At 44.7% G+C, this 26,893-nt stretch overlaps 1 protein-coding gene across 1 annotated transcript; it reads right to left on the reverse strand.

Annotated features, from left to right (window-relative positions):
* Nucleotides 1-838: 838 nt before the first annotated feature.
* Nucleotides 839-17,111, reverse strand: LOC149328814 (uncharacterized). The gene is made up of 4 exons (XM_089562154.1): nucleotides 16,806-17,111; nucleotides 10,496-10,816; nucleotides 2,181-2,474; nucleotides 839-893 (listed from the first exon to the last, which is right to left on the reverse strand). Coding segments are annotated over exons 1-4 (765 nt in total). The 5' UTR covers nucleotides 16,954-17,111; the 3' UTR covers nucleotides 839-891.
* Between the last annotated feature and the right edge of the window lie 9,782 nt (nucleotides 17,112-26,893).

Consider the following 26,893-nt stretch of genomic DNA (forward strand, 5'->3'; position numbering starts at 1 on the left):
CATGAGAGTTTTGCGCTGAAAATCTTACGTGGTTTTCTGAATATGAATTACTTCTTTTCGTGGAAATGAAGTAATGCGCTAAAACATCTCTAAAAAGAGGGTTGAATTTGTGAAGTGCTTTTGTCATTGGAAATTTAAGCCCTGCTGGTTTGTATTTAGCACGAGTTAAAGAAATAGCTGTTGGGTTAATTGTGTATCAAAAATTCCTCCTCACATTTCACAAGAATAACTGCACAGCAGCAGCGACAAAACAGTATGCCAGAGTCAGGTTTCCGCTGAGTGAAAGTACCAACGACAGTGGCAGACAAACAAGTAGCGGCAGCTCCATGAGAGGAAATTTTTACTTGTTTCGCACACCACTCTCAACAAACATTTCTTCGAACAGATCCGGAGGCGGTAAAATTGTACTCAGCGCGGGTATTTTCCTTGACGTTTCAATTAGTGCAGGGTAGTTTTCATCTCTTTTTCATCGAAATGAAGTTTTAGTACAGTACTCGGCGAGTTGCTTTTTTTTATTCAGTCTATTCTTATTGTTTTCAGGCAGTCGTTCTTCATCGTAAGAGGAAGAACAAAAAGTAGACTTTATTGTATTTGGTACGCATTGATCTAAGTAGCTGAGACTTACACGAAACTAAAGGAGAAAAATGCTATGCTATTCAATTACGTGGCTAACTTTTCACTTGAAATATTTTTCAAAACACAGACCCTTTCAGGGATTTTATGGGTCCAAACAAAGAAACGTCCAACCAAACACAGAACGTAGTGCTTCCAAGGCATTTTTTTATTAGCGCTTTAGGCTGAGAGCTTCAATGAGCAAAGCTCCTTGACTACGTGCAACCAGTCACCACAGGCGAAGGATGGCGTCCAGGAGATCATCATTGTGGTTCCCGTTCCTGAAAAGGCGTGTTGGGTGCAAAATCAAGCTATAAACTCAGTTCCCATTACAAGGCCTGTATGTGTGAAAGCGACACAAGGCATTTCAAGAGGGTGTCCCCCAAAGCTTGTATATGAAAAGAAACTTTAATTTAGCTTGTGGGCGATTAATGTCCTAAAGCGACTCAAGCTATGACTGCCTGTCCCTTCGTTACGGAAGGGGTTATGGCTCTCTCGTTTGCAGCCCTCTGCAGGGATCCCTCCCCAGAGTCTTACTTCTCTGAGGGAGGCCGTTGTTAGGCGCTCCAGAAATTTCGACCACGGGGGGTTATTGAACGTGCAATGACATCGCAAGAGGAAGTGCCGTACCGTTTTTTTGGCTAACCGTGTGCCTCAGAAATTTGACTTGAAAATCAGACAAGCTGGTTTAGTACATGTGGACATTTAAAATAGTTCTAAAGACTACCACGGATCACAAAAAAAAAAACAAGAGGGCACACCTGAACGGTTTTTATGGTCAGCAGTTGGTTTTGACCTCTGTAAGCATTTATTTATGTTAATCATAGCAACTTACAAGCCTAGCCAAGGCATCTCAAGAGTATGCAAGTTAAAAGATAGCAATCGAGAGAGAGCACAAAAGCAGGTGAGGGGAATTTTCGGTTGAATTGTGTGCAGGTCGTTTCTTGTTCTCCAGTTTGATTACAAGTTTATAGATGAAAAAGAGAGACGCAGCAAGTGTGAAGAAACAATAGCGTCTTGGGAAACCAGGTTACATCCCTGGAAGTCTATATTTCAGAAGAGGTTATATCTTATTAGCAAAAGGATTCTGGCAAGCTGAAGCTAGGCACGATACTCAGTGTCTGTAAAAGATTACACAACTGACAGTCTTATCTACAGTGTTCAGCAAACCAGTAGTTTCTTAGAACGTAGCCCTAGAATAAATATATTCGCTCTAAAAAACTTTTAGAGAAAAGCAACAAAAAAAATCAATGATATTACGCAACTAGAAAAAAAAATTGGTTCCTGGCGCATAATGCTTGAAAGCACCACCTTAAATTTTGGGCAGTGCGAATTAGCCAAAAGCAATGAAAGGATTTTCGTTCAGCGCAATAATCCTCTAACCTCGCTCATATAAGTTTGTCTAACACCCCCAATAATACGATACAGAAAGAAACCGGTCGTATGTGCGCGAAGAAAAATATTTACCGAAGATTGTTTCATCATAGCGCGAAAATATCCCGTACGATCCATATTATTTGCTCAACGGTAAGTAATATTTTCTTTTGTTTATGTGCTTAGTTACTCACATGGTAGTGTGCGAACCCAGGCAGGTTGGCTACTTGGCATCTCCACGCCGTTGTACACATTTTTCAACCAGACGCGGCAGTTGTAATCCGAGCCCGGTTGAAGGCCGCTCAGTATGACTGTCGAAACGTTGTTGTTGTGATCGTTGCAAGTGAACGACGGGAAATCAGAGCCTGGTCCTATACAGTGGCCCCAGCATTCATCGAGGAGACAGCTCTTGACACCGGACACGTGCACGAGGATTTCCACAAATGTGTTGCTGAGCGCTCTGCCCACAGCCTTGAAATCTCCAGGATCTTGTGGGATGGAAGAAGGCCACGCAAAATACTGTGTATTAAAACACTAGTATTACAGCAGAGTACGCATGCACGTAACAAGGCAACAGCAGGGAACGAAACAGAAACCTGCGATCAAACCTAAAAAAATTTAAATTCGACAGTTTGGTTACTTAAATTCGGCATATTCGCGTCAGGTTCTCTGCTCCTGTAAAACTCAGATCACTTTATATTAGTTCGCCGCGTATTTCGCCCTAAACAGCAACACCGAGCATACGCAGTCATGTGCCGCATGCATTCTTCGTCAATCTGCAGGAATATGAAATTGTTAGTTGTAATACCATCCTGATTCGTTCATTGGTAATAACGTGTAGAACTTGGCGAATGCAATACGGATGTCCTACAGGAGCACACGGAAGTTATTTAGACCACCTAGCGTTATTTACGTGCTAAGTCATCGCAACGCCATGGGCGACCCTACTTATGAATGAATAGAATGGATGGAAAATAGGCGCGTCCTCTTTGAAACGGGGCAGTGGCAATTGCCACCATGCTCTGCTTTTTTTGCTTTATTTTTGTTTATCTGTGTTGCAAATTGACATTAAAATTCGCAATTTTCTTTCAATACGGTTTCCTACACTTCTAACCTTATGTCACCTCTCTGCTTTTCAGAAACCAATTTCCAATCACTTATTGCTAACTTCCACCGCCGATTTATTTACACGACAACTGTTATCTCTAAACCCAAGGGCCTCAGGAAGAGTGACTGTTCCTGCATCGACAACCAGACTGATACCATCACATTTGAGTGTAAGGTTTTAAATTGTTTCTACAGATCTACCACCCACAGCACATGTGTCATCTTCGTCATTATTTTTTTTGTAGCTGCGTGTTCTAAGGCATCCTGGTCTAGCTTCAAAGAATAGGTCACTGCCTCTTCGGTTATCATAGAACAATTCCTTCCTGATCCGCCTTTTCCAGCATCGATTTAGATCTACACTATACATATTTTCCACTGAATTCATTCAGTTTTTACCTTCCGCCTTTTTAGCCTGTCATTTAATGCTCCTTCTTTCTTCATCCTCGTGTCCGGCATATTCACTGGTTAGTTTCCTAGTTCTTTTCTGCCACAGTGAGTCAACGGTCTTTCTGTATAAGTATTTAAGTACCTTAGGTGCCCACCTGTTATCGCCCAATTTCCTCAGGCGTTCTATGCATAGTTTTTTACTCTGAGCTACCAGTGCTTCGATGTATGCCCCGCCCATATCCCTTTGTACTGCCTCGTTTGTGGTGTTCCTGTGGGAACCTAGAGCTAATCTTCCAACCGCTCTCTGATTTGCTTCCAATCTCGACTTAACTTCTGCCCTGAAGCGCAGAAGGTAAGCTCCGGCATCATTATTCTTTTCCAAATACCTCTGAGTACTTCACATTTGTTGTACTCCTATAATGCCCTTTCTTTCATTATTCCGACATTTTGTCGCCATTTTGCCCTAAGAGACTGCTCATGATTTTCCGTGTATATTTGCTCTTCGTTTAGCCATACCCCTATATATTTGTATTCGGCCACTCCGGCTATTTCATGGCCAGAATAAGAATGGGGTGGAGTGCATATGGCAGGTTATCTAAGATCATGAATGGCAGTTTACGGATATCCCTCAAGAGAAAAGTTTACAACAGGTGTATCTTACCGGTACTCATCATTGGGGCAGAAACGTGGAGGCTAACAAAGAGGGTTCAGCTTAAGTTAAGGACAACGCAGCGAGCTATGGAAAGGAAAATGACAGGTGTAACGTTAAGAGATCGGAAGCGGGCGGAGTGGGTGAGAGAACAAACGCGCGTTAATGATATCCTAGTTGAAATCAAGAGGTAGAAGTGGGCTTGGGCAGGGCATGTAATGAGAAGGCAGGATAACCGTTGGTCCTTAAGGGTAACGGATTGGATTCCAAGAGAAGGCAAGCGTAGCAGGGGACAGCAGAAAATTGGGTGGGCGGATGAGATTAAGAAATTTGCGGGAATATGGTGGCCGCGGCTGGCGAAGGACAGGGTTAATTGGAGAGACATGGGAGAGGCCTTTGCCCTGCAGTGGGCGTAGTCAGGCTGATGATGATTGTAAGCACTTGATCAGTTCTATCGTAGAAAATTATCAAACCTGGCTTAGTTGAGTTTAAATTGAAACCTAGAGCGTCTCCTTCGTCTCCACAACAATTAACCAGAGTTTGCAATACTTCCTGGCTATGTGCTAACAGTACAATATCGTCCGCAAATAATAAACCTGCGAGCCTTTGCTCAACGACATTTCCGCCTTATCGCTACGACAGATTATAACCTAGATTACTTCCTTGTAGCCTTCTATTTATATTTATAACATAAGGCATAACAGCAGCGGTGATAGAAGAAAATCTTGCCTTAATTCTTTCTGCACCGCTACAGTTGTATTTTTTATCCCTTCCCATGCAATTTCAACTTTATTATCTCGTTAGACTTCCTGTAGAAAATCAGTTACCTCATGATCAATACCTTCATCTTGGAGTATGCTCCACAGGAGTACCCTGGTCACGTTGTCGTATGCACCGCTTATCTCCAGAAAAGCTAAATACATAGGTCTGTTTTCAGCCTTAGCTATATCTGTGCATTGGGTAAACACGACCAGGATATCACCGAGAGGGAGGGAGCATAACCCTTCGAAACCTGTTCTGACGTTTTCTGAGTATCCTATTACTTTCTCTCTATAATTGCATTTTTAATTCTTCCGCCTGCTTTACCAGCCTTTATATAACAGATGTTATCGTAATCGGTAAGACAGATTTAATGTTCATCTTATCTACTTTGGCTTTATAAATCAAATTCATTTTACTCTGTCTCCAGCTGTGTGCGATCTGCTTATTATGAATGTCACCATTGCTTTTATCTGCGTTTCCTTACTTCTTAGGCCAAGTTCTTTAATCATCTGCCTTTGACGTTCGTCATCCCTGCAAATGTGGAAGACTAGTCAGTTCTAAGCCGTTCGCTGTTGCGCTGTCCTGTGTTGCTCCCTCATTTCGGGAGACTACCCAATCGTCGTTCCTAAATGACATAGCTATAACTGTCGTATTGAGATTCACAGCGTCGACACATTATAAAAAGTAGCGTGGCTGTTTGGGCTTGTTGGTACATAGTTTCAATGAACTGTAACACAGCAAAAGACGAAGACACAAGAGACGCTCGTGGTGTTCGTCTCTCGTCTCTTCTGTCCTCGTTTGCTGCGCTACAGTGTATTTGACCCTGTAAACATTTTTCCTCAGCTTCCTGGATCTGTTCTTGCTTTCCTTAATTAGTTTTACTCAGGCAGCTTACATGGTTCAAGAATTTTGTGGGCCCCCTTTTGTTTGCTTCGCAAACTACAGCCAACCAGTCATCAGAGAACTGTTTATTTTAACCTGGATGAGGACCTGCACTAGCGGTTTCGTTTTTCGGTGATAGTCCCATTTTTGGCCAATATATTATCTTCATAAAACTGCGCCCTCTTTGCTTCTCTGGGACCCCTTGAAGCCGCCCGTCGTAGTTCCTTGGCCTCCTTAATTTCCAGATTCCACCAGCTTCGGGGGCTCCTCTTTCCTCTCTAGCGGTGAGCTCCTCTTACTTATTTCTTTTTTTGTACTGATGAGTAGTTCTGAGTGATTATAATTCCAATTTTTCATGAGGCGTTTCTTGATTAATTCCTCTAAGTCGGCTGCTATTATCGCTATTAGTTCGTCGTTTAGTTTTGCTCTTTTTTTTACTTTTGACATTTCTCTTTTGATCAGGGCTCCCAACTGTATACTAATGCATTTATGATCATTTCCTAGGCTGTACTTCCCCGCTTCGTCTATTTCGTTTACTGCGACTTTGCTATAGATGCTCGGCAACATTAGGCAGCAGCCAATAGTCGTCTGCCTGTTACGGAATTTCCACTTCATTTGTCCCTCACCTTTAGTTCTGCTATTGACAATAACTAAGTTGTGCCGCTCACAGAAGTCTAGCATTAACTTCCCTTTACAATCTTTGTGTCAATTCAGATCCTCAATGTAGCCATTAATGTCACCTAGCAGAACAATATCGGCACCGCATCCAAACTGCTCTGTATCGTCATTGAAACACTTAACTGGATCCTTGTTTTCTTGCTTGCATTTATCCCCGGTCCCTAAATAAACTACCTCTAGTACCTGATACCCTTACATGTTCCTGATACTCAACCACGTTCTTTACAAGTTAATTTTATTCTTTGTAATTTGTTTTATAATGTATCAGCACACCTATTTGTCCTTCCTTCTTTTCCGTTGTTGTTCTATTGCACCCTTCCCAAACATAGCCTTCGATTAACGGTGGATATTCTAGATCCCTGATGTGTGTCTCGCGTAGAGCATACACACCTACTCAGCGAAGCATCCCCTAGAGGCAGGAATTACATACCGCAAACCTGTGCTCAGCAATCATGAGCCCAATCCACATAAGCACTGCAAAAGTTGGAGTAATATTTTAGGAGAGAAATGCAACTGTTGGAGAAGCGTCATGGACAGCCGCTAATTTTTTTGCGTGCGCTAGGGTGACTTAGAATATATAGCCTCGCGTGTTCAAATAGCTTGTTCAATCCTCATAAAGAATTAATTTCAAAGATTTGCCACACCTTAGATGGCTATTTGCAAAAGCAAAGGCCTCTATTTAATTTAGTTGTCTGCAGTAGCATTATAGCCATCAGATATTTCGCATACTAACTTCAGAAACAGCCTTCAATAAGTCCTATTTCTAGCAGTTGATCGGTCACCATAACTGCAGCTGAGCCGGAAGGCGAATGACTGCAACTGAAAACTGTAAAATTTTAATTAAAACATGCGACTTCTTACACCAGCGGGGTAATCGTCATCATCATCATCATCAGCGTGACTGCGCCCACAGCAGGGCAAAGGCCTCTCCCATGTCTCTGCAACTAACCCTCTCCTTCGCCAGTCGCTGCCACCGTATCCCCGCAAACTTCTTAATCTCAACAGCCCGCCTAACTTTTTCCCGCCCCCTGCTGCGTTTGCGTCCTCTTGTAATCCACTCCGTTACCCTGAAGGACCAGCGGTTATATTGCCTTCGCATTACATGCGAGAGGAGTGCCCCAAGGGGCAGTCCTCTCGCCTGTACTTTTCAACATCTTACTCAGCAGTATTCCCCGCAGCCCTAAGGTGTCTTCCTATGTGTATGCTGACGACCTCGCCTTTTTTGCTTCCGAGAACGACATTTTCTCTTTGTACCGGTCTTTACAGACCTACCTTAATGTCCCGGACCCATTTTTAGGGGACATTAATCTGTCTCTTAATGTCAATAAATGTGCTTTATTGGTTTTCCCGCCCTCTCATCCAGTTAATACTTCTATTGTTTACCGGAACCATGTAATTCCTCAAGTGCAAATTATCAAATACCTTGGAGTAATTTATGATCCTTCTTTTTCCTGGCGGGCCCATATAGAGCAGATCACTGCGAAAGGAGTCCGAGCAGTCGGTATGCTGCGCAGGCTAAGCAACGTTCGTTCCGGCATGTGAAGGCATTCGCTTTTTATGATTTATAGAATGTATGTCCTTCCGGTTTTAGAGTTTGGCTGTGTTTTATTCTCTGGTGCGCCATCGTATAAACTTCGCCTGTTGATTTTCTTGGAGCGGGAGGCGTTGCGCATCTTTTTGGGCCTTTCAAAATTTCTGGCGAATTCCGTTTTGTAACTGGAAGCGCCTATTCCATCACTGTCTTCAAGATTTTAGCCCCTAACGGTGATAACGTTTGTAAAAATGTGAGATTGTTCGTTTCATGCCTCAAATTTGATCTTCCTTCGACAGCCGAGGCCATTTTTTAACGAAACCTGGTCTCGTTTCCATACCCCTCAGATTTGTTTTGTGCAATCCCTCCTTGACCCCTTAAACGTCCGCATTTTGGACATCCTTCCGGTATGCGCCAATTCTTCATCTATTTAGATTATCTTCAATGTCATCTTTCCAAATCATGCAAAGTTAATGCATTTCCATTTGGTCAGCGGTTTATTACAAGATTACTTGCTGCTCTTTAACTCTCATGTGCTCATAACGACAGACGCGTCACAGTGTGAAGAAAAGGCCGGTGTTAATTTTCTCCACTTCCCTTGAGTGGTCATTGTCACTCCGCCTTCCCGATTACACCCGTATTTTTTGGGGCGATTTTCTAGCAGTAGTCCTGATGTTACGCAAATTAAAGAGCTCTTTGTCTTCTGTCATAATAATGACGGATTCATTATCCCTGTGTTCATCTCTCACCGCGTCGACAACATCTCAGGCACTCCGCTTAATCAAATGCTTGATTCCACCCCACATGCGTCGTTACTGTTGGCCTTGGTGCCTGGGCACAGAGGAATCCATTTGAATGAGGTTGCTGATACCCTGGCGAAGGCTTCTTTCTATTCAAGGCCCACTCGTATCTGTGCAACTTACCAGCGCCTATATTACTGCGGCAAGGTTTCGCAGGTATCTGCTGTTTTAAGAATTTGCAGCATCAGCACTAACCTCCTCTCCTGAATTCCGGCATTTTTTTTGCCCATGGTGCAGTAAAGGATGGCGATCACGCAAACTTGAGGTTTCCTTCACGCGTCAACGTTGTCGCTTGCCTCCGTTAAACTTCTGCCTTTATAGATCTGGTCTGGCGGTCTCCCCATTCTGCCCGTTCTGCGGGGAACCCGAAACGACAGATCATTTCTTGTTGACATGCCGCCGTTTCTCCTATTTACGGAGCCGCCTGCTGCAGCATTCGTTACGACAGCTAGGTCTAAGTTTGTCAGCTAGGGTTGTTCTGTCTCTTGGTGCATCCTTCCTTGGGCACAGCAACTGGAATGTGCTCTCCGCCATTCAAACTTTCCTTACAGGCACCAAACGGCTGCCGTCCTAAGCTCTTTCTCATGGTCATTATTTCTCTGCAACGAAAGCTTTCCAATCATGGCATGTATAGCCCCTTTTCCTGTTTAAGTCACCGATCTCACAGTATTTGTTTAGCTTATTTCAATTTACACATCTGAATTTCTTCGATTTCTTTCCTAATTATAATTATTACCATTAATACCATTACATTTTTTTCCCTCATTTATTCAATTGTTCAACACTCTAAGCATCTGTCAGTCGCCGCCTGTGTCTTGGCCAATCCCCCGCAGTAGGTACGCGCCATTATTTATAGGACAACAACAACAACAGCGACATGGCCTGCCCAAGCCCACTTCTAACTCTTGATTTGATGCACTTGATTTGATGATGATGATTCATGCAGTGGTTTGATGCAATATTTTGTTTCGAAGAAAACGCTTGAGATAAGGCAAGATTATTGGTATATTTCCTTGTGTACTAGGTTCTACAGAATGTGCGCATGTTTACTGTTTATTTCATTGATTTAGTGCGAATAAGAACGCCACATCACTGCCGTTCATCGGTACACTGTTCGAGTAATGAAAAGGCGCCGCAGAAGAACATACTTAGCGTATAGCCCCAGTTTGTTTAGAGAGTGACATTGTTCTAAATGACCGCATGTTTTTTTCCTTTTTTTTTCGAGGAATATACTTCAGCAGTTCCTAATATTCTCCGGAAGAAGACCAGGCAAAAACTGATCAAGATTTGTTTTTTATTCACTGAAATATTAACTTGTGAGTCCAGTGCTTTTCGTTTCCGCCGTTTTGCACACTTCAGTGTGTGGAAATTACAGACAAAGGGCACTTAAGCGATCTTTTTCTGCGATTACGCGCATTGGCAGCTGAGCTATGCACCTATCCAAGCTGCCACGTAATCGGACCAACATTGGAAACGGATGGTTTCAATCTGGTAGTCCGTAGGTCCTGCCTACGCCAATATATTTCCAATATTTTGCCGATTAGCAGTGCTGCAGGGGTAGGCCTCTAGACTGTTGTGGTTCTAAGACGCATCATAATATAGAGCCCTGAATTTGGTTTTATTCTTGCCTTCCTGGGTTGGTGGTAAAAGCGGTCAGCTCATCAAAGGTTATTGCAATGATCAAGTTCATATGCTCGAAATATTAAGCAGTACCTGATCCAGGGATGTTTATGCCTCCCATAGAGACGCCTGCAGACGTACGCCCAGGTGAACCAACACAGTAGGTGCGTATGCTGAACGTGACGGTACTGCAGGCTTCCAGGTGACCGCAAGTGAGCCGTGTCTGGTTTGGATGAAGGATGGTGCCGTTTCGGCACGCGTCCACGCGGTAGAGCTCACCACCACCGCTATCGCTATTCTCATCTGAGGCCTCAATGATGTAGTAGTCAAAGTCGCCCTTTGGTCGCTCCCAAGCGACGGTAAATGAGTGAAAGCCAACTCCTTCTAAGGTCAGGTTCGTCACGTCGGGCGGTGCTGGAAAGAACATCCACTCGTGAGTACATTCTTTCCAAATCGTAGGTGACATGTTTAGGGCTCAAAACTAATTCCACTTTCAGGCACGCAATGGTGTTTTAAAGATAGTTCTCTTTGGTAAGCGAAAAAAAAGACACCATTGAAAAAGTATTTAGATCAGTGAGCCGTTCGAAAAAGGTTATAGCTTTTAAAGCACAACATAGTTGGTTTACATGAGCTGAACGACTGTGTCCTCCCTGTATTTGAGAAACACTTCGGAACTCGTGAACTGCTCTACCATACAGCGCTAAACCAGTTTGTAGGAGGTTTTCCAACATTAAAGGGGTGCGCTTATATAATCAGAAGTAGGAAAATACGCAATCTCACGAGAAGAGGAACAGTCATGTCATTCTTATGGCTGTAAACACGGCTACAAGTTTTTCACTGAGTGCATATCCGTATCCATATAATCTCAAAACCGAACTACCTTTCAGTTTTAGCCCAATTGATTGCGAAATAATATATGACGAGCTGTCTACTGAGCGTGTTTCTCTACCCTAAACATTCGCTGTCTGAAATTTTCACAAGCTCTTTCTATCTTTAAGGTTTAAAACGTTCAGAGACCTGCTGCGCCGTCACATAATGACACAAACACCTGCTCTCAGCTTTTCTACAAAAATCATTAGGTACGCGAAATCGTCATACGACCTCATACCCTGGTCAATGCTTCACACCACTCCTCATTTCTATGCCGTGGTGTCAACGCTCTGTCATCGTGACACCCCGTTCCAAGTTTACTTCCAACGCACGCCAGCGACCTCTACATGAGCCTATGAAAACTCGGCATTCGTTGTACGACGGACGCCAGTATGACTTAGGGACACATGTGTATGCTTATAGTAAACAAAGCTCTAAACCACACACAGTTCGGACAGCCACTCCTCCTCCATTGTAATCGTCACATTACAAACTACGGGCCAAAAAGATTGTGCTTTTTCAGGAACTGAAATGGCATACACATTACCTCTTTCACCATTGCGATCCTCCTCCTCAGCCATTCGACCATGGGCTCACATTTCTCACATTTAGTGGTGCCGCCTTTATAGCTTTCTCCTAGCGACATCTTAGGTGTGCGCTGTGATAAACGTACGAAAAAAGCCGTACCAAAGTGGTCAAAGTGTAGTATTAGGTTGTTGGGACGTACAGTGTGCTAGCCAAATAATTGCTGAAGCGTATTGATATCATGCGAGTTTCTTACTCGGAATTGAGCTCTAAGGTTTTTACTCAGCTTAGACATACTCTCTCCCAGCTTACCATTCCACCATTTCCTATCTGAAAGAGCTGTTCGTTTTGAAGACAAGTGGATTGCAGTTCATGTTTCTGCATGATATCGGTTGATCGTACTCCATCTGTTTCTTACGGTATTCTCGCACTCAATCATGCGCTTAATTTATGTAACAAAACTATTAAGTAGGACAGTCATTTCGTTAAACAAGTTTCTTTTGGCGTTATTTTTCAAATCAACTTTTCCCGGCATTTTTTTATTCGCTAAAACGAAAGAAACTTCTCAATTGAGGGACTGGCTTATCTGTAACTTATAGTCGGTTCAATCCGATCTTGCGCGTCTGATCTGCGCGTGCTGAAAAGAGTAATGGTGCGCGATAAAAACAATCTATAGAGCATTACTTATAGCGGCTTATATGGCAAAGAGAACTAGAATGCTCTGGCACACTTTACCCGTATTAAACGCGTGAAAGTCGGACATCACACAAGTCCTGGAACTGGTACCTGAATCCAGATTTTTTAACCCTTCATCGCAACTGCTCATGCACTAGCTCAAGTAATGTTTATAGGTAATACTCTGGTATTAAATATCCATTTAGCGAGTGCCACCTGTCCTGAATAATGCGGTGATAAGGATGAGAGCCCTATAGCTCGACTCTTGTTTTACATAACGATTTACGGAAAGCCAGGCATGTTCGTCTCTGGACAGACTTCGCACGCGGCATTCTAAGTAAATGTTGTGTTGACATCTCCATCATCTCAAGGTTTTCTCTGCCTTCATTGTAACGCTAAAGTAGCGATGGTGATTGCCGTCGCCATGCTGAGAAAGGTTCAACCCGTGTAGTTACTTCGACTGGCCCCGCTCTTCCTGGATGTGGAGTCTGTGTGCCAAGACATTTTAACACCGGACGTGCCGGAGTCACTGTTCTTTAATTTGATATAAGGGGCGGGACTAGATTTAGCCGATATGCCCACCGACTGAAGACGCCGATGCCGCGTCAGTTTCGTACCTGAGTTCTGCGACTGCATATTCAACAAAGCTGTCCGGTTCTGTCAGAATTTCAACTGAGAATAAAGCTTAAGAAGACAGCTGCCCTACACTCATGACGGGAAGGGAGGTTATGCAGCGCCCTACTCGCTCCACCCCCCCCCCCCCCCCCGAATTATAATACGATTACTTATTCTCGCGCTTTTTAGAGGCTTTTCTTACCGCTAACTAGTAATGAAGGTGCATTAGTTGTTGGACTCTCCGGTCGTCGTCTGTCTACCGTTTTGTGCCACGCTTTTCCACGACTTGTACGGCCTGCCTGCGCGGTGCTCTCTTGGTGTAACTTCCTAGGCTAGCACACAACTCGATTCCAAGAGGCTTCCACTTGATAGCGGCTTATTCAAGCACAAAATGATCACTTCAGTAGTCTGGATACTTACTCTAGCTATGCAGTGATTAACGGTAGAAACATATTCTGGTCGGACGCCTGATGTCCTAACCAACAGCTTTTGTATCAATATTCCTGTAGTTGACTGCGACACATGCAAAGCGCAGTACGTGTGCAGAATTGGGCCTTCGACTGGCAATTTTTCACCTCTGATCAGGAGCGCGAAGATGGAGAGCGAGCTCATAGCATTACTAAGGAGTTAGCATCCAGCCGAATATGCAAAGCGCTCCAAGCGCGGTCTCGTGACAGAAGCGTACGCTGCAGGATTTTGGCTCGAACGGACTGGTAGAAGCATTCCGTGCATCTTATTTATTACATGCCACGTTTGCGTCAAATCGCCCATATATTTAATTCTCACTGCACTCGCTGACAAAGAGACGGCTGATCGGCTCCACAACATGGTGTCTAAGATTGGCCAGGCCAGCGTGGTTATCGCCCAACAAGTTTGTCAGCTAGCATTGCCACTGAGAACCATGGAAGCATCCTACATTCACCCCGTGCACACAGATTATTTTTCTCCGAGTGCAATACTGACACCTGCACCACACTGCACGTACCTGCACTGCAAAAATGAGGGCTCAAACAAAGCGCACGAGCAGCCTCGCGCTTAGCTTTTTTATTTATTTTAATTTTTTTTATGGATACTGAGATCTTGTACACAAGATCATAGCAGGTGGGAAACAATGCATTAAGATACAAAAATACAGACACATACGAACAAAACAGAATTGCACATAGACAAATCGGAATTGCAGATAGAATTGCACATAGAACAAAACAGAATTGCAAATAGAAAAATCAGGAAGAAAAATACCGCGGCTTGAACGAAGAAAGCGGCAGTGTTTTCTATATTTGAAAACGCTGCCGGTGCAGTCATCCGCGTTAGCTCTTCAACCAATCGTTTCTACTACCTACCACGACGAAACGTAACGAGACTACGACACGAACTGATGAGCGTTGTTAGAATGACGCAATTGAGAAATTTGAGTATAAAAACATGGATGCCTTCTCAACTACAGTCGTAAAAAGAGAAGTCGATAGCATTTGGATGTCGGCTCTCACCAAATATTATAAAGGATCCCTAATATTTGGAGCAGGCACCCCCCCCCCCAAAAAAAAAAATAGAAATGAATTGTTGGGGATCAGTGTACGGACCAGAACGCACATTAATCTCGATTTGTGGGGATTAGTGGATGGATTAAGGTGGAAGACTGGATAGTGTCCACATAATTTCATTTTACAATCCAATGGTAGGCACTCGACATTCTAGCTCTCAGATTTTGCAATTTGGCTGTTATGATGACGTAATCACCCTCTCGACCTACCAGGAAATTTCTTTATGGCGAAACTCGGTGGTTTTCGCAAGACGACAATCTCTATTGCACTTTGCACCGAAAAAGGTTAACGCCAACCAAAGGATTTGGTCAACAGATGGCGGACGTTTTGGCTTCCATACAAAAACCTCGCTCACTACGAATTAAGGCTGAGATGCGCCGTCTAAATACATTTCAATAATCGTCCAAGGCACCTTGCCTACCTTTGCGGGAGATTACCTCTGTTGCGTGGAAGTGTTTCCATTACGGACTGACTCGGCAATGACTCAAGATAATGATCTGAAAGGCTGTTTCTTTCCTCCACAATTACGGTAGCCGCTTCGCAGAACATTCATATTTTGCCGATACGATGTGCTAAGCAAGAGCACTGGGAACAATTTCCTTGTTTTGCATGTACTAAGATAAAATCTGCTGGGATGAGGCTTTCGTCATCGCCAAGGAGAGAAACGGCCTTCGAGCGCAGTACCACGAGTGACCTCTGATTCAGTCGACAAAAAAACACTTAATTGCCACGAACTTAAGATCCCGACAATGTATGCAAGGTGCCTTGGACTGCTATTGAAACACATTTAAACGGCGCTTCTCAAGCTCAGTTGCACTGAACAAGTATTTCGTGGGGAAGCTTTAACGTCCGACCTCTATTAACCCAAACCTCTTGTCAGCGTTATAATTTTTCGGTGCAAAATGAACTTATTCTCCTAGCAGATGGCATTTCGTCACACCTTAGATTTCGTTTTAAAAGATATCGCACAAAAAAATCAAAACTCAGAGAGATTCGTGGTAACTGCTTACGTGGCCAAGAACGCCCAGTGGGTGAAGCTCCTTTTTTATGGGGCGTTATAACGCTCTGTGCTGGAACTAGCCGGATGATTAAGAAGCCCGCAATCTAAGCGCCAGATGCGATGTCGCTTTAGAGAACGCTCGAGTGCTCAGACGCGACCGTTTGAAGACACCATGTAATAAAAACATGTGTTTCCTTCACTCAGCGGTGTCTCAATAGCGTGGGAGTCCTAAGCTTGATTCGATCCAGAGGTCGTTTTAGATGAGCTGTCCATTTTAGAATGGCCATTCCGCGTCTGTCTCGTAATCTGTCAGTGGTCACTCAGATATACCTGGGGATTTCAAGCGTCAGTGTAAAGCAATCCAGCAAATGAGTGGGTCATCGGACATCACCGTTGGCTACTCATCGCAGCCAATGGAAGCCACTGGTCAGGTCCGGTCACCTGCTGCTGACAGAGCGCTGCGAAGCATCTCACCAGTGGCTTCATATTGCGGTCAATGCCAGCCAATGTTAAGGTCGGGTCGCCGACCACCCAATGGCCAGGTAGCTTTATGCAGACGCTTGAAAGGCGCAGGTATAGCTTAGTGACCGATGACACATTACCAGATGGACGCTAAATAAACAGTTTAATATGAACAGCTCATAGAATGCTGCCCCAAATGCATCTCGTTCGTAGAAATGCTGCATAAGCTTCATATAAGATCGTGGCTTCATAATTGTATTGGTTTCGCACTGGCCACAGAAATTCACTCTTTCGAAAACAGAAACTTGCTTTGTGTCGTGCGCGTGTGAATGTACTGTGACCTACCAGATCCTCACGCGCGTGCGACCTGTATATATGCGTATATTTATTATGTAGATATGTAAATAGATTTATTGACAGTGTACCCCTTCCCCTGTCCTTTCTACTATCCCCTCACCCCTTTCCTTTCACTTCTACACACTGCCTGCTGTCCTTTATTTCCGCTGCCCCAGCTCAGGTGCTTCCAGCTGCGACAGCAGACGCCGGGGCAGCAAACATTCTTTTACCTTCCATATGAAATGTACCAATAAAACCACTACTAGTACAAAAACTGAATTTTTGCATTATTAGCGACTGAACATTTTCAACATCTCTCAGATATACAAAACTTCAGCTAACCACTTGCAAGGAGTTGAAAAAGGTTCAGTCTTACCGAACGAGGACGTCCTCAGCAAAGCAGCAGTGGGACTGCTTCTAATGGTGTCTTGTCCACAGAGTGCAGTAGACGCGACCAGGACGCAGTACTCTGTGTCGGGAGTGCTATCAAATTCCAGCCATGGCAGTGACGTTTCTTGGTGCATGCAGTTCTGGACGCGGTCGGTCGAATCGCAAACATCGAAGGCGTTGCAGATTTTCACGGTGTAAGCACCTTTCGTGGCGTGAGTGGCCGTTGAAGAGTTCCATTGCAAACGTGTCCGTGAAGGTGACTGGCCAGTGAATGTCACGTTCTTGGGTGGATGGAGGTCTGTGTCAGCAAAGTGAACAGGTCGTTGTGGCGCATCTGTATAATCCTTCGCGATATACCTTCCTTCTATTTAGTTTTGGTGCAAGGCATGAAATTCCTCCTACTTGAGCTACTTACGAGATGATAAAGATTATTTTTTTATCGAAATGTACGCTCCATCTTCTAGACCTTGAGGCATTCAAAAGTATAGCTAACTTGCTCGAAGCAAAACCTTCAGAGCTCTCGAGGAAAAATCGTTCATGCGCAATTTTACTATTATTCATGTATCTTTTATTCAAAAAAAATTGGCGCCCGTAATGCCACATCATGCGCTCTCATTTTTTAATCGGGATGCGTATTCTGTCGGTTCAATAGAACGAGAATCAACACAGAAAGAAAAGGGGAGTGACATCCGTTTCGTTGTTAGTAAAATAATGTCACTTACAAACCAGCATCTCCATTAAAATCTAAATGCCAAATTTCCTTCAAGAGTTCGACGCACACAATTTGCTAAGGTTTTAATTATTCGTCGTACTTATTACGATATGCTGTCATAGCACCTCTTGCTGTTGTGATAGTAGTGGAAGTTTTTCTTTAAGGAACTCGCGCTTTTCAAGAGTATTGTATTTGATGCGAACAAGTTTTTTTTACGGCTATAATTCTGGTATTTAAATTATCCTGCAGCCGTACCCTGTAACAATTTATTTTCTTGTCATTCCATTCTGTGCTCTGTCAGTGCGTGCTGCTCTGATTGCCGCAGAGCTTCAGAGCAGAGGTGACACAAGCCCTAACAAAAGCATGGTCAAGATGCCCCCGGCTTAAATAAACGCCTCTCGAGCTCTCGTAGCATAGGCCGACTGCGCCGACGCCCACGAGTGGGTGAGCACGACGACATATTTGAGGCTGGGCGTCAAATGTGCGTCGGTTATGCGACGCTGGGCGTCATTTGTGCGACGAATTGACGCAGTGTGGTCCGCGTGACTCAGCCGGACCGGATTTGGCAGAGCGTGGCTGGCAGGCGGTGGTGCCCTGACCAGATCAGCTGTGTTTGGGATTACCCAAATTCTCGCCTACCTGATGCTGCTTTCATCCCATTACCTGACGGCGAAACATGACGGCAAATGGAATAAATCGCTACAGAATGCGGTCCACAGTCACATATCTGTGCCACTACTGAGCCGCCGAAGCGGTGATAGATCGTTACTGAATACGGCCCCTAGGCTAGTTGGGGGTTCATCCTGGTATAAAAAAAAATTGTGTTGCAACAGTGCGCCTCATGCATTTGTGTAAGATAAGAATTTTGACAGCATTTATTTAGTTGCACTGTTTGAAAACTAACTCAATTTTATACCAAGCCCCCCGTTACGAGTGCAAGAACTTCAGGCTCTAACAAGACAGCTGTAGAGAGCGCGTTTTGCGGCGTTTTGCGTCTTGCGTATTGAAAGAGCCACCTGCCAGTGGCTTAACCGTTGCGCCACTGCGCTGGTAGTGGTATAGGAGGACTCGCCGCCATCTATCAATCTTAAGTAGGAATTACGAACTCAGCCTACATGGACATTAATCCACTAAAGATATCATGCCGCACCCCTAAGGTGGCGTTGAAGTGCCCCCTCCAATTGAAGAATGAACACCGCTTTCGCAGGACTTCTCGGTTTAACTATGTTAAGCCCTTATCAATATTTTTATGCGAAGCATATTACTAGAGGTACACTACAGCCCTTCGCCGTGGTTACGCGCCGTGCACACCACGTGGTACAGTGACGTCACACCACGTGACATACCACGTGACACATGACGTCACGACAGAGGAAGACAGGGGTACACCTCGCGCCGTCGCTGTGGTTGCACGCCGTGCAGACCACGTGGTACAGTGACGTCACACCACGTGACATACCACGTGACACATGACGTCACGACAGTGGAAGACGGGGGTCCACCTCGCGCCGTCGCTGTGGTTGCACGCCGTGCAGGCCACGTGGTACAGTGACGTCACACCACGTGACATACCACGTGACACATGACGTCACGACAGAGGAAGACGGGGGTCCACCTCGCACCGTCGCTGTGGTTGCACGCCGTGCAGACCACGTGGTACAGTGACGTCACACCACGTGGTAACGTGACACATGACGTCACGACAGATCGCCGTCACGCACTGGGAGAGGGAGAACGATGCCATCGCACAGACGCCGGAATGTCCTCGAGCGGCATTCCCGCGCATTTCGAACGCGCGTTCACACTCGGTGTAGGTGAAACGCTCGCTCCACCGGGCAGGCAGACGCGGCTTCCGTGGCAATCCAGGCGCTCACCCAATGCTCGTCTCGGGGTTAGTCGGCGTTCCGCTGTAGCCATGCCGTTGTCTTCCCCCACGACCAAGGCTTCTAGTGGTTGTATTAAAATGGCCAAGTATTCAACCAAGGAAAGCCATGTATTACCAAGCCTAGCCACCAATATGCTTCGCATCTGACTAGGCTTAACCTTAGCTAAGCCTCAGCCATTTTTTTATGTTTCACTTGGCAGAAACCTACACACATCGTAAAGTATTGTTCGGCGTTTACGCACCATAAGACTGCTTTCGCACTAATAAAGTAATATCACGGAGAGCAAACCTGCCCTTCAGAGTGCTAAGGGTCGTAGTTAATGTGGTCGATAACGAAGCATAGCTTCATATGTTGCAGTAGTTCCAAGCGAATGTTTCCCAACGAAGAGGGCTTGAATGGGCCGGCATCGATGACAATTCCAGGAATCTAAGACACGAGAGCCAGGTGGGCGACGCCTTTCACAAATCGGTGGAAATACAGGCGCGGCCCTGAAAAACTCCAGGCGTCGTGACAGGAGGGACATGGCACGGAGAAGTCTTTCACACCTCCCGTCTTATTCAACTGACTACGAACGCCGTGGACGAGGCAAGTTGTCCCGAACAGGTGATCGGGTTGTGTGGGAAACTACTTTGAAAGGCGAAGGAGGATCAAAGAAATATAGGAATGGTCGGTAGTCCGGGAAGGAAAAGTAGGCGAAAAAAGAATGACACAGGCTAGTTATCACAGGCACGTCGACCGATTGAAACTACGGAAAAGGGCATTAATCAGGCTTCCTAATGTGGCTGGTGATTTGCAGAAACTGAAAGGCTTAGCCTTAAATTTATAAAATTGATACAAGTGACCACGTGGCCAAAATGGTGCCTGTTCATGGTCACGTTCATCCACTGCAATTTATCAATAGGCCGAGCAAAGGTCGAACGAGAAGAAAAATTTAACAATGACAATTGTTGCTTACAGATTAGGCAGCAAGCTTTGGAGCTTGCGTGTTCCGAGCTGCCATCGGCCCGTGCTCATTCCCTATAAGCACATGAAGCGGCTTCCACTGAAAAGTCTCCTCTAACAGCACCTTGCTCTCTTTTACGCTATTAAACTCGATGTGGGAAAATAATGAGCACAGCGCGCATTGTGGAGGCGAAGAACTATACATATGCCCGGCAACGACTAATAATCACCAGCGCTGTACAGTACTGAAAAAGTACTAAAAGATTAGTTTCACTTCCTGACCACCACGTGCAAAGAGGCAGGCTATTGTTTCAAGAAGGCACTGGTGGTTCTTGCCAGTAGCTGATAACTCTTAACTATACAATGTCCTCTCAAACTGGTATGTGTAGGTGACCGGCCTTAATAAACAAAGAAGAGTTGCACGAACAATGCGCTCGCCTGAAAAATTTGTGGCAGCTGTGTCTTAAAGGAGAGTTCTTTCCTCCATTCTCGATCTTGTTTAGACTATGGACCACACTATTCAATAGCAGTCATAATATATTCCATACTGCCGTGCCAACCTAAACGTATAGAGTTCCATCTTCTTCCAGGTGGGTGAACTTCATGTAGAGGCCTCTGTCCTCTTTTCCACTCTTCGTACATAAAGTTATGCTGTGGTATGTACGCAGCAAATGTGTCTACTTCTGTCCCAAAGACGCAGTTGGCGTCCTGACTATTTCAAGAACGACAAAGAGCACTCACCGTCGCTAGTATATGCGCGGCTCTCAAACGAACAGCTCAGTGCCTGCAAAGTGATGAATTGCTTTCATCAGTCACCACTCTATCAAAATGTCTACACCAGCGTAAAATTTTCCATCCCCCCTCTCCCCGTAATGGTACGCGGGCAGTGTGTATGAATTCAAATGAAAACTCATCCATGTTTTTTTTTTGTTTTGCACCAAGCGCGAGGGAGTGCGATTCATTGAAATATGACACTTTAATGCAACTGAAGCCAGTTTAGAATGTAACAAGTCTAACGGGGGGGAATGTGTGAGACTTGCATGTTTAGCAATGTTTAGCCTGTCTGTTCTAGCATATAAAACGGGAACGTTATCACTGGATAAAGCCGCAGTGGTGTAAAGAATATTCCGCTCAGTACTGTTCTATATAATGGTCCAAACGATGACATCGTGGACAGCAGTGCTAAGATTTCAATGTAGGTGTGTTTGCATTATGGGGGAAAACCCAGGCCAACGAAGCTAAAGCTCGCGAAGGGTTTTCTGTCCGCTTTGCACACCACACGGCCGCATTTGAGGAAAAGAAGCTGAAATATGAAGTTTCATCATCAATGCCGTCATTATGGAACTTGTCCATGCTTCTCCGACACAAAGAATAAGCCTGATGGTCGTCGAACCTTTAATTGGCGATTCACTCAATTTGAAACGTTAGCGCGAAAATAATTGGCACGTTTTACGTGTGTGCTTCAGGCAATAAAATACTTGACTTTCGTCGAGAAAGAGAGAACTTTACCTTTCCCTGAAGCATTCTTCAAGGCATTTCAATTTATTTCCGGCAATTGCCCTTTTGAATGCCGCTACTCCACGTCGAGGAAAGTTGTAGAGTTGAGAAAAATGAACATATGAGAGAGTTGGTGATACAGCATTCCGTTGCGATTAAAACTCCGGGCTCATAACCGGGAGGGATATTTGCTGCCCCTTGCCTCAGAGCAATTCAGCCTTCTTCCCCCACATTTCATCTATCATAAGAAATCTATTGGAAAGTCAACGCTTGCCTTTGGCTATTTTTCGCTCTGCGTCATCCTTACCACTCTCAATGCAGAATTTCTCAAGGCGTTTTTTGTATTTATTTTTTTAAAAAGTTTTTTAACCACAACATTAAGCGCAAGCTTTGTAAACGCGACTCGTTCTGGATAACACACTGGTATTATTAAAAAATCTCGGGGACGTAACGTGCCAGTTTATTTTTGAAGCACAGAAAAACTGGACGCGCAGGCTAATGCTATGTACCCTGAAAGACACCTTTATACGCATCCATAGTGTTTTGTACTCCCTCAATGAGGACGGCCGACTACTTTAGGATTGTCTTCATTTCTTTTGGCAATAAAACAAAGTTATTGAATCTAAAACAATGATTGTTTCTTACTTCAAAGACCACAGTACTGAAATACTGAAATTTTTTTAATCATTTTGTATTTTCTGTAAAGGTTCGTCATCGTCACATGAAGGTAACAGGTAGGATATTGTCACATTCTAGTGAGGGCAGTCCAGTGGTTAGGAAGAGGGCAGCAAGACTTGCAAACGAAGCTCTTTATTTGGGCTGACTTGCGCCCGCAAAAGAACTAAACAGTGCTCGTCAGTCGCCGAACTACGAATTCCCGCCACTCGCCGCATCGCTCAATTTAAAGTTTACAAGAAAACCTCGAGATAACAGGTCAAAATCAACTGCGGTAGTCTAAAAATCGTAGATTCAGTTCTTCATGGGTGTGACCAATCGAGATTAGTCCGCTCGCTTCTCGCGTGACGAAGAAAAAATATGACGCCCCGTTCCTGCGACCTTTAGCTCGAACGAAGAGACGCCACAATGATACGTTGTTATATTGACTCAGCGGGCAATTCGTCGTTTTAGTGGGTTACAATGCAAGAAAGCCATGCGAGTGCCGAAACTGACTTCTATTCTAAACTACACTTTTTTGGGCAGTGAATATTCAGTTATCCTGATGTGAATGTATAGTGCATTCTTAATTAACAATGCCCGCATACTTTTGGATCCTATTATTATTAGCACGATCGCTATCTTTCCTCTCTTAACTGGACAAATTTTTTCTGTCTCTGTGCGCAACAGAGGCAACGGCTTTCTGCATAGCTCTCGTGAACAATTTAAGCAGCCGAGATTTACTGCACACTGGCAATCAAAAAAAGTTTAGACCGTTTTTTCATTGCGTTTGTTCACTTTACCTTCGCTAAACAGTTACATGTACCGCCGCAGTCTCTCAGCGGTTATGGCGCTCGGCTGCTGACTCGAAGGACGTGGGTTCAATCCCGCCCGCGGCGATCAAATTTCGTTGGAGGTGAGATTCTTCAGGCACGTGTACTGTGCCTTGAGAGCGCACGTTAAAGGACCACAGCTAGTCGAAATTTCTGGTGCCTATCACTACGGCGCCTCTCATAGCCTGACTTGCTTTGGAACGTTAAACACCATAAACTACAAACCAAAATAAAACAATTACAAAATAAAGTCGGAAAAAAAGAAGTGTACACTCACCTCAGCGCTGTTTCTCAGCAAGAAGTAAGTCAGAGATGGCCCCGCGACAGCAAGGCAGACGAGAGATACGATTAGTATGGTAAGGAGAAGGTTGCACATACGACGGCGGGTTTTTTGGGGACGCTCTTGTTGCCGTCCATGAAGCGTTACTTCAAATCCTGAGACTAACTTTAAAGACGCATTCTCGGCTTCGTAAATAACATGCGGCAGCCTTTTTCCGTCTTCCATTTCTATGTGCAAGAAAGAAGGAATCACTCGTTCTATTGTGTCTTCACCATGAGTGTTTAGAGACAAGCGTAGAGCGCATTCCGCTCCTAGCTATCCTTTAGGTGAACCATAACCGGGATAATAACACAATGCCCCTATCAAAGTGAGAAGATTTTCACATCACCCTTAGAGACTGGTTCCTTCACGTCGACTACACTGAGCAACAAAGCTGCAATGCGAACCATTCTTCACTAACAGTACGCACGCAATTCAAGCCTTTAGCTTTAACTCGCTTACGTTTTGGGCATTGGAATTAGAATATATGATCCAAATGCACAAGTTCCAGAGCCTCACAGACAGTGCTCTACGCGGACTGCGTTTGAACACGAACTGAATCGAAGAGAGCGGGGTTCATTTATATACAACCCTCTAGCCTTGTTGCAGCCTTGACGCTTTCCTGTCAACAGACGGCTTCGGATTCTTAGTTCTGGGAGGAAGTATTGCGCCCCAAACAGTAAAGAGATGGCGAGAGCGACAATGAAGTTTCGGATGGGAAGAAAGTAGCTGGAAATAAAGCACAAGTATCAAAGCTGTATGAATCCCGGCATGATTGAGACTCCTAGCGCAGTTGCAATCACTGGGCTGGACGCGATGAGAGGCCGTAGCATGTAAGCCATATCACAGAGTTTTCTAGTTAATAGTAGCTATAGGAGCCGACAAAAGCGGTAAGATGGAGCGTGCAGCGGAATACGAGTTTTCTATGTATCAGATTTCGGCTTTTATGCTCAGCGAAGGCATATATGCACGAGCGTTGTTTGCAGACACGAAGTAGTGGAATTACCTCCCAAGCGGCAAAGGTAACCGGCCCAATATTGGAAATGTATTGGCAAAGCATGGCCCTACAAAGAACCAGAGTAAAACCATCAATCTCCAGTGTTGGGCTGATTACATGTGCAGCCTGGCCTCCAGCTTATGCGCAGCTTATTTTTAAATCATCTTATGACGGTAACTACATTGTAGGAAGGCTGTGCCTAGAGATGACTGAACCCCCGGTGGTGGCACGTTACTGTTCGAGCGGGGTGTGTCACCGTAAGCTGCACAGCATACAAGTGCTGGGAAACTTTTCCCAAGGTGGACAGCACCAGCCTCAACCCGTTTGCGTCGTAACCAAACAAATAATTACCTAGCTGCGAATGATGACTTTGCCTGCGCGGAAAAAGAAGTAGGCATTGTCGGTTGCGCACTGCATATTGCTCAAAAATTAAGATGGGCTGGGCAGGGATAAGCATTGGGTGATTTCTATCATGTGCTGCGGTTTATGTGAGAGGAGATGCTCAGGACACCGCTCAAAAGCAGTGAGAGCTGTTTTTACTGCTTTGTTGCTAGAGACAAATATAATATATCTACTATTTTTTGGTTCTTCTTGCTATTTCGAACAAATAACAATAGGAATGAGTCTTGCACTTTCAGACCAGGAAAACGAAACTGCTATAGGCGGCTGCGTATCGATACAGGCGGAGCGCAAAATGCGTCCGCGTGCTGTGTGCTGTGAGTGCATATTAAAGATCCCCAGATGGTCGAAATTAATCCGGAGACCTCCACTACGGCCTCTTTCTGTGTTTCTCCTTTCACTCTCACCTTCCTCCCTTCGCTTACGGTGCGGCTCAGGTGTCCGCTGAGATATGTGAGACAAATACTGAGAGAACTTTCCTTTCCTCAAAAACTATTTTTTTATAATGCACCAGTCACAAAGTACATGCTACGTTGCCCCCTTGAAGGAAACTATACCGAGCTCATATGTAGTAGGAGGAAAAGGAAAAAAAAATTATTGTACAAGACCACAAGCCCCGCTTATTCAAGAGCGCCTGCATCGCTAAGGACCTTTGGTCATGTGTCCAGTTCGAGTGAAAACGAGAACACAGCCCATCAGTAACAGAAACCATGAAGTTTTATTGTAGAGAACAATAAGCTTCTCTGACCTTTCTTCTGAATAGGCACCACGCTTAAGCAGGATTCTATGAGTTTCATAATCCTTTTAGTGAGTACCCTGAGGCGACCATAGAGGCGTTTTTTTTTTAAGTCGTAACTAAGAGCCAGCAAACGACACCACTCCTGTCCAGCATAGAACTCCCTAGGCTGTCTTGATGCATGCCTCCGCGCTGTCGACGCGAACAAGAGTCTCTCAGGAAAATAAATGTTCTAAGGCGTCATCTCCAAACCGAAACTAAAGAGAAGCGCGAGTGACGGAAGAAAGCGCCGAAGTCTTTTTCTTCTTATATCACATATGGCGTTCTTCCTGTGTTTCCTCGTCGATGCGCTTCTTCTACTTCCTTTAAGCTGCAGCAGCGGCTTGGCGATATGGAATGGGTTGCAAGAGAAAGGCAGAAAATGCCGAGCCCCAACAGGATGCAACATCCTCCATGGGATGAACAGTGATAAGACAGACAGAGAAGTATGAACTCATCACTCTTACAAGCTTCCTTTAAGATGCCGGAGCTACGCTCGCGGCGCCCACTGTTCGTTTTAGCACTATTTTAACAAACGCTGTGGTCTTGCCGATTACGCTGGAAAAACATGTTTTAGCTCTTTGAGAACTTGGATAGAGAAATGCAGTTAGCCTAATGTTGTGGCAAGGGCTTCAAATGCCAGTTTGCGCCAGCAAAATACGCAGTACATCAACGTGTATTTTGGTGCATTTTGATTGAAACATCATTTGTCTACCCCTTTTCAACTTCTAATTTCTGCCCGGCCACAGAAAATCTTGACCTCTTCATGTGAGGCTGTGATGAAAATTCCCAACCCTCCCCCCCCCTACCCCCAAGAAAAAGAAAAGAAAAAAAAGGAAATTCTTGAATACTAATTCAAAGCAGCAGTAGGAGGCTGCCGTACACGCAGCCCAATGCCTGATCTCCAAGACAGATTGCACCCAGAGGGTACCGGAGGGCTACGGAGCCTAGTACCTCTGTCCCTTACCTCCTCATTCAACTTGCTTTCCTTTTGAAAGGGTTTGAAAAATATTCGACTGAAAGAAAAGCTGGTTCGGTAGCATCAAGAAACGATGTTAAG

This window comes from Amblyomma mixtum, chromosome 9 (assembly GCF_055824585.1).
Source record: "Amblyomma mixtum isolate Tamu chromosome 9, ASM5582458v1, whole genome shotgun sequence".
Classification (NCBI taxonomy): Eukaryota; Metazoa; Arthropoda; class Arachnida; order Ixodida; family Ixodidae; genus Amblyomma; species Amblyomma mixtum.

Bases quoted from the DNA above. Each gene is read 5' to 3' on its own strand.
- LOC149328814 (XM_089562154.1), bottom strand. From the start codon at position 16,953: ATGCACCAAGAAACGTCACTGCCATGGCTGGAATTTGATAGCACTCCC. The intron at 10,817-16,805 runs GTAAGACTGAAC...TGTTCTTTCCAG, and splicing joins GCTGAGGACGTCCTCGTTCG to CACCGCCCGACGTGACGAAC. The intron at 2,475-10,495 runs GTACTGCTTAAT...CCATCCCACAAG, and splicing joins CATAAACATCCCTGGATCAG to ATCCTGGAGATTTCAAGGCT.